At 42.5% G+C, this 14,431-nt stretch overlaps 1 protein-coding gene across 1 annotated transcript; it reads left to right on the plus strand.

Annotated features, from left to right (window-relative positions):
* The first annotated feature begins 420 nt into the window (after window positions 1–420).
* On the plus strand, window positions 421–13,963 carry LOC124280820 (tetraspanin-18-like). Its single transcript, XM_046716800.1, has 7 exons — window positions 421–553; window positions 4,223–4,465; window positions 4,875–4,949; window positions 7,834–7,941; window positions 10,523–10,720; window positions 12,523–12,606; window positions 13,141–13,963. The coding sequence occupies exons 1-7, from the start codon at window positions 494–496 to the stop codon at window positions 13,204–13,206; spliced, it is 834 nt and encodes a 277-aa protein (XP_046572756.1). The 5' UTR covers window positions 421–493; the 3' UTR covers window positions 13,207–13,963.
* Window positions 13,964–14,431: the final 468 nt, after the last annotated feature.

Consider the following 14,431-nt stretch of genomic DNA (forward strand, 5'->3'; position numbering starts at 1 on the left):
AGGGACGCTGACGCTGAGATAGATATAACAGTAAACTGAACACGAACGTTGATAGCCAGACAAGGAGATAATATTCAACAACTGCGTTTGCGCTGCTTTGTCAGACTGAATGCTCCAGTGACTCATGCAGTTAATTTGTCACAACTATTTTACATAAATATAACGGTTATTCTCTGGGTAGACAGTATGTTTTTCCGTCCGTTGTTGTCTGACTGTTACCTTGTGACGGCATGTTGCAACAGCTCATTCACTATTGTGTAATTCCATCAATACATTTGTTTACTGTTTACGTGGAGTAGGCTCACCTTCTGACTGCCGTATTGAAACACGCACACATATTCAGATAGCAGGCGACGTACTATTTATGCCAGTTCTTTTATTAACGGATTTGTATAAGACCTCTGCGGACAACATACCGTGACTCACATACCCTCTCACTGGTGAATCTACAGGACCACCTCCCAAATCCACTGATCAACGCATCTGCTTAAGAATGGGGTTCTTCTCAAGTGCCGGAAAATGTCTGCTTATTTTACTGAATATCTGCGTCACGGTATGTTTTTGCAACCACCTCTTACTTCATGTTTATTGAATATATATCCTTTACCACATATCACTATCACGCTTGTAGTGTCATCATTACATGGGCTTCCAATGAAGTTCCGGCTAAACCTAAATCGTCTTTGCGTTGTGTACAAATGTTTACAGAATCAAATTCCTCTGAACTTCTCACTGTGTACTCCCCCACCAGGATTGTCAGATCTCAAGACCAATATCTCCTCCCATCCCAAAGTTCTCCTTACTTCCTTTGGCAAGAGGTCTTTCCAGTACGCTGGTCCTACTTTGTGGAATTCTCTCCCTCTCCACATAAAGCAATCTCCCACACTAGAACTTTATTAGTGATAATAATATTTGTTTCATATGGAAGAATTATATGTAAGATGTTAACGAAGAATTGTGATTTTGTAAACGTTGATTTGTATAGTATTTAGCTCATACGTGATTTGTATCCCAGGTTTAGTTAACTCGTCAAGCCTAATGCTCGGACTTGATTCCTTTCACTCACTCACTCACTCACTCACTCACTCACTCACTCACTCACTCTCACTCTCACTCTCACTCTCACTCTCACTCTCACTCTCACTCTCACTCTCACTCTCACTCACTCTCACTCACTCACTCACTCACTCACTCAATTTCGGGCATCCTAGTTGATGAAGCGTTCGCTCGTCACGCCAAAGATTACCACACGGGTACAATGTATGAAGCCCATTTATGGTGTTTCCACAGTAAAATTGCTGCATTTTTGCTGAAATCGACGTAAAACTTAACTTACTTAGTTATTCAAACTTTATACACTCACTAGCTCTCACTAGCGAGTCAACCAGCTCTTATTTACCATTTGAGGGAGATTAGATTCGGGGTCCTTGTAGCAGGTGTTGATTGGTTGTTAAATGTTGACGATTTTTCACCAGACACATTGACAGTCTGTGGCTTTGAATTACACACCACAAACTTCAAATTGCAAACTATTTGTGCAAACATAGAAGCAACTGAGATGATACAGGTCTGGGGATATACAGTGAGACGATACATACGAACCAGTCAGAGGTACACTTGAATTACTTAAAGCCTCTGAAAGAGATGAGAAGTACCACCCAGAGCTCATAGGAAATTCTATTACATACTTTATGCGGCAGGAAAATAAAATATAACCCCATAGAACCACGAAGGAAGGGCTTATGTTCGAATTAAATGTGTGCTTACAAATAACACCGGGAGTGAACCATTCAGCTTCTATTCACAAACCATGAAGCGTGACGGTTTAACGGTACCCAGTAGCTATAAATAGAGCTGTTTATTGCCACGGTCGTGCGTCAACACTTCAGCGTATTCAGTATTGTGTGTCATAAAATACACCAAACACACACACCAAGGCTTATATTCATAGAAGAAACCTGTTTACTATGTGTTATGTCCTGGTGCATACTTGTTGTTGAATTTATGGCCATTGAGAGAACAGGAAGCGCATAAAACATTGAGCTTGAGCGTGAATGAGTGTATTTGGTTTATCTCCGCTTTAAACAGTTCACCTGTAATACAACCGTATGCCATTTTAAGATGAGCGGACACCAAAATGTTTTAGATGTCATATATATTGTCAATAGTGCTGGTAGTAATTGTACTTTTACACATAGCTGTAGTTAAATAAAAGAAATTGAATTGAAATAGTAGTAGTAGAAAGAATACTGCCACCTACTGCTACTACTACTACTACTACTACTACTACTACTACTACTACTACTACTACTACTACTACTACTACTACTGACCCGTGAAGGTCCTGGTTAGAATATTGAGACGACTAACGGGATCGGGTGGTCAGGATCGCTGACTTGGTTGACACATGTAATCGGTTCCCAGTTGCGCAGATCGATGTTCAAGCTGTTGATCACTGGATTGTGTGTTCCAGACTTGATAATTTACAGACCGCCGCCATATAGCTGGAATGTTGCTGAGTGCAGCGTAAAACTAAACTCGCTCGCTCACTCACTACTACTACTTCTACCACTATTACTACTACCACTATTACTACTACTATTACTACTACTACTACTACTACTACTACTACTATAACTACTTCTACTACTACTACTACTACTACTACTAGTACTACTACTACTACTACTACCACTATTACTATTACTACTACTACTACTACTACCCTCACCACCACTACTACTACCACCATCACTACAACTACAACTACTAAAGCTTCCACATCTACTTCTAGTACACTGTACTACTATTACTAGGACTTCTACTACTACTGCTGCTGTTACTACTACTATCACCACTACTACTACTACTACTGCTGCTGTTACTACTACTATCACCACTACTACTACTACTACTGCTGCTGTTACTACTACTATCACCACTACTACTACTACAACTACTACTGCTGCTGTTACTACTACTATCACCACTACTACTACTACTACTGCTGCTGTTACTACTACTATCACCACTACTACTACTACAACTACTACTGCTGCTGTTACTACTACTATCACCACTCCTACAACTACTACTGCTGCTGTTACTACTACTATCACCACTACTACTCCTACAACTACTACTGCTGCTGTTACTACTACTATCACCACTACTACTACTACAACTACTACTGCTGCTGTTACTACTACTATCACCACTACTACTACTACTACTATCACCACTACTTCTACTACTACTATCACCACTACTACTACTACAACTTCTACTGCTGCTGTTACTCCTACTATCACCACTACTTCTACTACAACTATCACCACTACTACTACAACTACTATCACCACTACTACTACTACAACTACTACTGCTGCTGTTACTACTACTATCACCACTACTTCTACTACTACTATCACCACTACTTCTACTACTACTATCACCACTACTACTACTACAACTACTACTGCTGCTGTTACTACTTCTATCACCACTACTTCTACTACTACTATCACCACTACTTCTACTACTACTATCACCACTACTACTACTACAACTACTACTGCTGCTGTTACTACTTCTATCACCACTACTTCTACTACTACTATCACCACTACTTCTACTACTACTATCACCACTACTACTACTACAACTATTACTGCTGCTGTTACTACTACTATCACCACTACTACTACTACTACTATCACCACTACTTCTACTACTACCATCACCACTACTACTACTACAACTACTACTGCTGCTGTTACTACTTCTATCACCACTACTTCTACTACTACTATCACCACTACTACTACTACAACTATTACTGCTGCTGTTACTACTACTATCACTACTACTACTACTACTACTATCACCACTACTTCTACTACTACCATCACCACTACTACTACTACTATCACCACTACTACTACTACAACTACTACTGCTGCTGTTACTACTACTATCACCACTACTTCTACTACTACTATCACCACTACTTCTACTACTACTATCACCACTACTACTACTACAACTACTACTGCTGCTGCTGCTACTACTACTATCACCACTACAACTACTACTACTACTACTTCCATCACCACTACTACTACTACTACTACTAATGACGTCAGTGATGGTTCTTGGACTCATCCTGCTGATTCTTAGTGACTTCATAATTCTAAAATCAATGTGGTCGTTGTTGTTACAGATTGTTGCCCTTAATCTGCTGGTATTCGGGGCGATCCTAAAGTTTAACCCTGGCTTGCTGCTGCAATATGTGTTGCCGGCTGTACAATCTGTCACCGCCTTCAATACCTCCACAAACTTCAGCACCGTGCCAGTCATCAGCAACATCGGCCTGGCTCTCCTTGTCCTCGGCGCTGTCCTGTTCGTCATCTCCTTCTTCGGCTGCTATGGCGCATGTTGCACCAACAGGATTTTCCTCATCATCGTAAGACTATTTTAGTAGAAGCCTGGGATTTACAACAGATGCCCCTGAAACATTCACAGAATACATTTATGGAAGAGATTGTTTTCTATAAAATGTACATTGTTGCAAGGAGATCAAAACCCGATCCCGTTTGTCGCCTCTTACGACAAGCATGGGTTACTGAAGATCAATATTCTAACCCGAACCTTCACGGATAGAAGACAAAAAGTAACATGTTATCGTGTGATCAACAGATTCTGAGTTCAACTTTGCAGCATACAAACACAGAAAACTAAACTGTAAAATTCCAATCCTTGAAAAAATGAATGCTCAAATTGTTAAGCCTAATTTTACCGCAAAAATCGATAAGAAATTTGAACGTTGTCGTAAGTGAGTATGTGAGATGTTTGGTTTGTTCTCTGTTTGACAGTTCTGTATCCTGATGATCATCATGTGTATTGTCGTTGCTGCACTGGCTGGAGTCCTCTTTGTCAGAGATTCGCCCGTAAGTAACAGAGTGATGTACCCATAGTAGCAAGGCTCGTCCGTAAGTAATAGGCTGATGTACCCACAGTATCAAGACTCGCCCGTAAGTAATAGAGTGATGTACCCATAGTAGCAAGACTCGTCCGTAAGTAACAGAGTGATGTACCCATAGTAGCAAGACTCGCCCGTAAGTAATAGAGTGATGTGCCCACAGTAGCAAGATTTGGTCGTAAGTAATAGAGTGATGTACCAATAGTAGCAAGACTCGCCCGTAAATAATAGAGTGATGTAACCATAGTAGCAAGACTCGCCCGTAAGTAATAGAGTGATGTACCCACAGTAGCAAGACTCGTCCGTAAGTAATAGAGTGATGTACCCACAGTAGCAAGACTCGTCCGTAAGTAATAGAGTGATGTAACCATAGTAGCAAGACTCGCCCGTAAGTAATAGAGTGATGTACCCATAGTAGCAAGACCCCCGTAAGTAATAGAGAGATTTACCCATAGTAGCAAGACTTGCCCGTAAGTAATAGAGTGATGTACCCACAGTAGCAAGACTCGTCCGTAAGTAATAGAGTGATGTGCCCACAGTAGCAAGACTCGCCCGTAAGTAATAGAGTGATGTACCCATAGTAGCAAGACTCGCCCGTAAGTAATAGAGTGATGTACCCATAGTAGCAAGACTCGCCCGTAAGTAATAGAGTGATGTACCCACAGTAGCAAGACTCGTCCGTAAGTAATAGAGTGATGTACCTACAGTAGCAAGACTTGCCCGTAAGTAATAGAGTGATGTACCAATAGTAGCAAGACTCGTCCGTAAGTAATAGAGTGATGTACCCACAGTAGCAAGATTCGTCCGTAAGTAATAGAGTGACCTACCCATAGTAGCAAGACTTGCCCGTAAGTAATAGAGAGATGTACCCATAGTAGCAAGACTCGCCCGTAAGTAATAGAGTGATGTACCCATAGTTGCAAGACTCGCCCGTAAGTAATAGAGTGATGTACCTACAGTAGCAAGACTCGCCCGTAAGTAATAGAGTGATGTACCAATAGTAGCAAGACTCGTCCGTAAGTAATAGAGTGATGTACCCACAGTAGCAAGACTCGTCCGTAAGTAATAGAGTGATGTACCCACAGTAGCAAGACTCGTCCGTAAGTAACAGAGAGATGTTCCCATAGTAGCAAGACTTGCCCGTAAGTAATAAAGTGATGTACCCACAGTAACAAGACTCGCCCGTAAGTAATAGAGTGATGTACCCACAGTAGCAAGACTCGTCCGTAAGTAATAGAGTGATGTAACCATAGTAGCAAGACTCGCCCGTAAGTAATAGAGTGATGTACCCATAGTAGCAAGACTCGCCCGTAAGTAATAGAGTGACCTACCCACAGTAGCAAGACTCGCCCGTAAGTAATAGAGAGATGTTCCCATAGTAGCAAGACTCGCCCGTAAGTAATAGAGTGATGTACCCATAGTAGCAAGACTTGCCCGTAAGTAATAGAGTGATGTACCCACAGTAGCAAGACTCGTCCGTAAGTAATAGAGTGATGTACCCATAGTAGCAAGACTCGCCCGTAAGTAATAGAGTGATGTACCCATAGTAGCAAGACTCGTCCGTAAGTAATAGAGTGATGTGCCCATAGTAGCAATACTCGCCCGTAAGTAATAGAGTGATGTGCCCATAGTAGCAAGACTCGCCCGTTAGTAATAGAGTGATGTACCCACAGTAGCAAGAGTCGCCCGTAAGTAATATAAGTTGATTCTCTGGAGGGTAATACGGTCTGATGTATGCCTCTTTGTAACCGTGTCACCCGAGCCGGTAGGCGAGGGATGAGGTAAGATAAATACACTTCTACAAAGAGGCGTACATCAGACCGTTTTACCCGAGGGAGACGCATACAACGTATTTATCTGACCGCCATGTTAAATGTACAACAATGTTTTTTAAAGATCGCTATCGACTATATGACATGTAAACAAAATAGCGACTGCCCCTCGACTGAATTTTAATCAGTGAAACATATTCTGATTAGGTTAACATTGCTATACAAATGGCGATTATGTTTAAGTTGAGTGTACAAACGATTCAATGTATAAAATAGTTTAAATAAAGCAGTGAAAGTCTGTAAAATGAATCTTTACATAGTGAACTCAAAAACAGCTAATCGAACGGTTTTAGAACTCCGAACACTGTATGCGTCATATTATGACGTCATACGATTGTTAGCGATACAGCTTTTCGGCGGAGAGTTTGGCGGTTACCGTGGCGGCGGGTAATATTTTTTCCAGTTGTCACCCTCCTGGGACCAATGGTCAAAAGTTTCCAGACGTATGCAAATCAGCAATGCCAAGTGGTATCATCACCTCTTAACAGTAATACACTTACTTATTGTCTGGTGGACCAGTCAGCTGTGTGTGGGTCAGATTTTATCATTATAACGAAAGGATGTTGCCACATATATTTAGACTGCTGAGCCACATATGCCCCTGTATCAAGAAGAGAACGACAATCGTTTGAGACTTTACAGGGAAAGTTCTGTCGACAGGTAAATGGTTAACTTCAAATGGACTTCATGAATCTAATCACAATACAACTGTCGTTCTGTGTTCCTATATTGACAATGCCTTTCCCAGTCTGTTTGGAAAATTCTCACCAGCGGGCAATCATATCCCCCCAAAAAAAATTCGAGCCAACGATCATAAATTCCTGGAACACCTAAGGCGCGCAACTCTGCACACCTCCTTAGATGACTTAGATCACCTGTGCCCTGCAAGTAATGTATGAGCCAGGGGCGAGAACCATGTCTTCTTTATGGTCGTTAGCGCGTATATAACTGTTTAACTGCTTTCAATGTTCTACATGTGGATTATATCTGTCTATGACGCCAGACATTCTAATATTGCAGCTCAACACCGAAGGGAAGAAAGCGTTGCAGACACAAATCTACAATGACTACAAAGGACCACTCAGTGACGATACCTTCTCAGTCATGATGGATTTAGCAGCATTCTCTGTGAGTCGAACACCATTGCCGTACTATATTCTTGATGATCTGTTTCATCATTCAATGCTAAGTGAGGATATTGTAGCAGAAGCAGAGTATAGAGAACTAACTCGTCCCCATAATTCTTATTAAGGATTTTTTGTAAGAGTATTGGTCCTCAACAAACAATGTAAGGCAACAAATTAATCAGATTCTTCCACAATTTTAGTGACCCGTGAAGGTCCGGGTTAGAATGTTGGCCTTCAGTAACCCATGCTTGTCGTAAGAGGCGACTAACGGGATCGGGTGGTCAGGTTCGCTGACTTGGTTGACACAAGTCATCAGTTCCCAATTGCGCAAATCGATGTTCATGCTGTTGATCACTGGATTGTCTGGTCCAGAATAGATTATTTACAGACCGCCGCCATATAGCTGGAATATTGCTGAGTGCGGCGTAAAACTAAACTCACTCACTCACTCACAATTTTAGTTATGCTTGGTTGTTGCGTAGAGGGGTGCTGATGATGTCTGTCAACGGACTGTCTGGTCCAGGCTTGCATATTTAAATAGAGCCGAGTTGCAGCTGTAATATCGCTGAGTCAGACATGAGATGACAAACCATTAAAGACACAAGGGTAAAGCATCGCTCTTATCCTGAGCCATTTTGTCATTAACATTTACTGCTGGAAATGCTCTGATTTCCAATGGTTTGAGTTAATAAAAAAGGACGAGATGAGCCATCACCTGATCAACTTGAGCTTAGTTAATGGTGTCTTTCCAGAGGTGTTCAAGCAAGCTGTGGTAAAGCCATTACTTAAGAAAGACAATTTGGATATCAGTACTCTCAAGAATTACAGACCTGTCTCCAACCTTTCTTTCCTTTCAAAGATCCTTGAACGTGCAGTTGATGTCAGACTCAGATCCTATCTCTCTTCAAATGATTTTCTGAACAGATTCCAATCAGCCTATCGTCCTAGGCACAGTACCGAGACCGCCTTACTTCAAATTCTGAATAACCTGAGATGCCATGCGGATTTGGGTAATGTGTCACTTCTCCTCTTGCTTGATCTCTCAGCGGCGTTCGACACGGTCAACCATCAGAAGCTCCTTAGCCGTCTTCAGGATGACTATAACATACAAGGGGATGCATTGGCCTGGTTCTGTTCCTATCTGAGCATGAGGAGTCAGTCAGTTCTTGTCTCTGAAAGCATCTCTGAGTCAACGATCCTAGAGTGTGGTGTACCCCAGGCCTCAGTCCTTGGGCCGCTTCTCTTTGTGTTATACACAAACCCTTTGGAGAAGGTCATTGATAACTTTGATCTGAATCACCACGCATTTGCAGACGACCTCCAATTGATGGATTCCTTCAAACCAGAGGATGTACAAATAGCCAGATCTAGTGTGAGTCAGTGCACGAAGGCAATTAGTTCATGGATGATGACAAATGAGCTGAAGCTAAATGATGATAAGACTGAGGCTATGTTGATTGGCACATCGCAGTATCTGAAAAGGATAAACTCTACGGACATCACAGTAGCCAACTCAGATATCCCACTTTCATCCAGTGTAAAAAACCTAGGTGTTCATCTTGATCCTTGTCTCACCATGGAGCAACATGTGAACCATCTCTGTAGAGTAGGCTACTTCCATCTCCACTCTATTGGTAACATCCGCCATCTTGTAACCACAGATGCTGCTAAAGTTCTCACTCAGTCACTTGTTCTCTCCAGGATTGACTATTGCAATAGCCTACTGTTTGGAATCTCCAATGATCTTCTCTTCAGACTTCAAAAACCTCAGAATGCTGCCGCCAGAGTTGTCACTAAAACATCCAAATGGACTCACATAACCCCAATCCTCCAGAGTCTGCATTGGCTGCCGGTTGAAGCAAGAATTCATTTCAAGATCTGCACTCTTGTTTTCCGCTGCAAACACGGCCTAGCTCCTCCATACCTCTCTGAGATGTTGTCAACATATATGCCTGCCCGTTTTCTTCGCTCTCAGAATCAACATCTTCTCTCAGTTCCCCAAGTTCGTCTCAAACACTTTGGCCATAGGTCATTCATATTTGCAGCACCAACCCTATGGAACAGTCTTCCTACTCCCATAAAAACTGCTTCATCCCTAGAAGCATTCAAATCGGGACTCAAAACCTTCCTCTTCAAAAAAGTCTACAACCTATAACTGCAAAATATTCTCACGGTTATTTTTGGCTAATTGTCATATCTTCCTCTTGAACTCTGGTGACTCTTTTTATATGTAGCGCTTTGAGCATGCTCTGGATGGACTATGGCGCATAAGAAATATCCATTTATTATTATTATTATTATTATCACCTGCAAATTTAGCCAACATCAAAGGACTCGTTCAGTTTGGCCCATTCATGTTCAGTATCAATTAAAACCCTCTGAAACAGTCATGGCGGGTTCACCAGCACATTTCAAGGCAAAGTCAAGGCATTTTTTTCGGATTGTGTGTGTGTTTACATTTATATATTTTTCATTTTACGATTAACAAATGTATTTCTGGAAACTGGCCATGGATGACCTTATGCTGAAATGTTAAACACCAATAATGAATGAAAGTAATAGAAGTCGTTGTTATGTTTCAGCTCCAGTGCTGTGCCGCCACTGGGCCTACTGACTTTAACCCAAGTGCCTCCTGGAGGGCCTATAGCAAGGGCAGTATTACAGAAACGATCGATGCATCGCCTTCCTGCTGTAAGAAGGGTGTTTTGGACAGCGACACATCTCTCGAGTGCGCGAAGAAACAAGTGGGAGTTTTCGATCCGACCAGGACTAATACTCAGGTAAATTTGACTAAATGTTGGACTTTATTTTTGTAGTCGAAACATAATCGAATCCTAAGAGGAAACAAAGCATATCAGTTGTGTGGCATATGGAAGCGAAAGGCTTCCATTTCATATGTCAATTCTGCATAATATAGAATGGAAAATATAACGACACCATACCTTAGCTACATAACTCCAGCTCCTCCTGCAGAGTCTGCCCCAGTCCAGTTAAATAGAGTTAGCTATCTCCCCCTGTAGCGTCTGTCCCGGTCCAGGTAACTAGAGTTAGCTATTTCCCCCTGTAGCGCCTGCACCAGTCCAGCTAACTAGAGTTAGCCATCTCCTCCTGAAGCGCCCGCCCCAATCCAGCTAACTAGAGTTAGCCATCTCCTCCTGAAGCGCCCGCCCCAGTTCGGCTAACTAAAGTAAGCTATCTCCTCCTGCAGCGCCTACCCCAGTCCGGCTAACTAGAGTAAGCTATCTCCTCCTGCAGCGCCTGTCCCAGTCCGGCTAATTAGAGTTAGCTATCTTCTCCTGTAGCGCCTGACCAAATCCAGCTAACTAGAGTTAGCTATTTCTTCCTGCAGCGTCTGTCCCAGTCCAGCTAAATAGAGTTAGCTATCTCCTCCTGAAGCGCCCGCCCCAGTCCGGCTAACTAGAGTAAGCTATCTCCTCCTGTAGTGCCTGTACCAGTCCGGCTAATTAGAGTTAGCTATCTCCTCCTGTAGCGTCTGCTCCAGTCCTGCTAATTAGAGTTAGCTATCTCCTCCTGTAGCGCCTGCCCCAGTCCGGCTAACTAGAGTTAGCTATCTTCTCCTGTAGCGCCTGCCCCAGTCCGACTAACTAGAATTAGCGATTTCCTCCTGTAGCGCCTGCCCCAGTCCGGCTAATTAGAGTTAGCTATCTCCTCCTGTAGCGTCTGCTCCAGTCCGGCTAACTAGAGTTAGCTATCTTCTCCTGTAGCGCCTGCCCCAGTCCGACTAACTAGAATTAGCGATTTCCTCCTGTAGCGCCTGCCCCAGTCCGGCTAATTAGAGTTAGCTATCTCCTCCTGTAGCGTCTGCTCCAGTCCGGCTAACTAGAGTTAGCTATCTTCTCCTGTAGCGCCTGCCCCAGTCCGACTAACTAGAATTAGCGATTTCCTCCTGTAGCGCCTGCCCCAGTCCGGCTAATTAGAGTTAGCTATCTCCTCCTGTAGCGTCTGCTCCAGTCCGGCGAACTAGAGTTAGCTATCTTCTCCTGTAGTGCCTGTCCCAGTCCGGCTAAATAGAGTAAGCTATCTCCTCTTGTAGCGTCTGCTCCAGTCCGGCTAACTAGAGTTAGCTATCTTCTCCTGTAGCGCCTGTACCAGTCCGGCTAAATAGAGTTAGCTATCTTCTCCTGTAGTGCCTGTACCAGTCCGACTAACTAGAGTTAGCTATCTCCTCCTGTAGCGCCTGCCCCAGTCCGACTAACTAGAGTTAGCTATCTCCTCCTGTAGCGCCTGCTCCAGTCCAGCTAAATAGAGTTAGCTATCTCCTCTTGTAGTGCCTGCCCCAGTCCGGCTAACTAGAGTTAGCTATCTCCTCCTGTAGTGCCTGTACCAGTCCGACTAACTAGAGTTAGCTATCTCCTCCTGTAGCGCATGCCCCAGTCCGGCTAACTAGGGTTAGCTATCTCCTTCTGTAGCGCCTGTCCCAGTCCCAGTTGCCTTTGATGTCCCCCAACTTATCCCAGGACTGCTTTATTAGGTCAAGTTCAGAACATTCCTCCTTTCAAGGTATGATAAGCAGTTCCTGTTTGCTAAGTTGATGATACAACACATTATGTTTACATCGCAGGGCTGCTATGACAGGATCCACGACCTAGTCGAGGAGAACAAGGTGTATGTCGGTCTCGGGTTTGCCGGGGTGCTTCTCCTTATGGTGAGTGAAAGTGATAAAATGACTGATTATCACAATCTCAAGTTATGGCTACAATATTAAAACCTAGATGCAGCTAATAAAATAAACATAATTAAAAACCAATTATCATTTATTCATGACATATAATATACATTGCTGTATAAACAAATACACAAAATTATAAGTGTACTATCGCAAACTAAAATGCAATATTTTGTACTTGGGTTTACTACCCTTGAAACGAAGCATCCGGGATAACGAACCCAGTCAGAGCGGGTGGGCGTGCACTTAAGTGTAACGAAGGTTTCATTGGCTGGTTCATTTGCCGATACGCCCAGGGCTCTTTGTGAGTGTATACGCATCCCGGCTCAAGCCGAGTGAACCTATTCACTGCGCATGCGCTATGTGCGCAGCGCAGCAGAGCTTTTGAAACCAGTTTCGTCATCGACTGTCAGATTATAATTTTCGACTCTGTCGAAAGTTCTGAATTATTTGTTCTTTATTACGACAAATAATCCGTTATCGCAATTATAGATATTTTGCCTTCTGTTTCAGCTACTGGAAATTGTATTTGCAATCATTCTCATCAGAAAGGAAACCAAGGACTCGATGCTCGTGTAGGATAACAAGCTGATGATTCGGATAGTGTGCAGAAGAGCTCATTGTCACCAGTGCTGTGATATGCTGTATATACTTAGGTGTCAGCCTTCACTTGACTGTAGTGTATCTCACTGTCCTCTATAATGTTGACTTTAATGCTGGTTGGCTAGTTCACCATAATTGTTCCATTTGTACTTATCAGCGCTAAGGGCCGCTAGCAACATGATGTCATGAGAATTTATTGTTGTATAATATTGACGATGACGTCATCTATTTTTCACGACGTCACATGATTTTTTGGTCACATGTCATCGTACCCCAATTGCGTAGATCGATGCTCACGGCGTCGATTATAACTAGCTAGTAATGTGCGGCGTAAAACTAAACTCACTTACTCACTCACCGTTAATGTTTGCATCAAGACTGAGCGCTAAAGGTCCCTTCGCAAAATGATGTCAACTTATTGTTGCATATTACTATTATTGACGATGACGTCAACTATTTTTCACGACGTCACGTGATTGTTTTTGTAACGTCGCTTCAACATCATCTTTTCTGATCTGACGTTCTATTCTATTGTCAGGAAAGCCATATGTTTTTGTACATGTTCACAAAAAATTGTCTAGGTAATTCACCAATTAGCCTACATGACGTCCGTTCTCGAAGATAGTTTATCATTCATATAATATTTTGTCTTTCACAGCTTAATTTGACCAACCAGAATATGCATCAATACACGTATACATAATTCTTTATGCAAAATGGGAGCGTTGTACCACAAATAGCTGTGATTTCACTTATAGGCCTAACAGAGACAGAACACGAGTATTTCGTAATGCAATATTTATTTAAATATTTTTTTTATCACCTTCCGAAAAGGTGTTACATGAGCGTTTCGTCAGGTGTCCACACCAAATATTATGTATTTTGTCACAAGAAGATGGGATATGAAGATCTCTCAGTATGACCAGTGCATGACTGAGTGAATTTAGTTTGACGCCGCACTCATCAATACTCCGGCTATATGGCGGCGGTTTGTAAATAATGGAGTCTGGACCAGACAATCCAACGATCATGCTGTTGATCACTGGATTGTCTGGTCCAGACTCGATTATTTACAGACAGCTGCCATATAGCTGGAATATTGCTGAGTGTGGCGTAAAACTAAACTCACTCACTCACTCCATGGTAGTATGAATGTCAAGGAGCATCTCAATGCGTGTTCTAGATGACAAAATGTCTCTTT

This window comes from Haliotis rubra, unplaced genomic scaffold (assembly GCF_003918875.1).
Source record: "Haliotis rubra isolate DU_JTF1 unplaced genomic scaffold, ASM391887v1 Scf274, whole genome shotgun sequence".
Taxonomy (NCBI): Eukaryota; Metazoa; Mollusca; class Gastropoda; order Lepetellida; family Haliotidae; genus Haliotis; species Haliotis rubra.

Bases quoted from the DNA above. Each gene is read 5' to 3' on its own strand.
- LOC124280820 (XM_046716800.1), top strand. From the start codon at position 494: ATGGGGTTCTTCTCAAGTGCCGGAAAATGTCTGCTTATTTTACTGAAT. The intron at 7,942-10,522 runs GTGAGTCGAACA...GTTATGTTTCAG, and splicing joins TGGATTTAGCAGCATTCTCT to CTCCAGTGCTGTGCCGCCAC. The intron at 10,721-12,522 runs GTAAATTTGACT...TTTACATCGCAG, and splicing joins CGACCAGGACTAATACTCAG to GGCTGCTATGACAGGATCCA.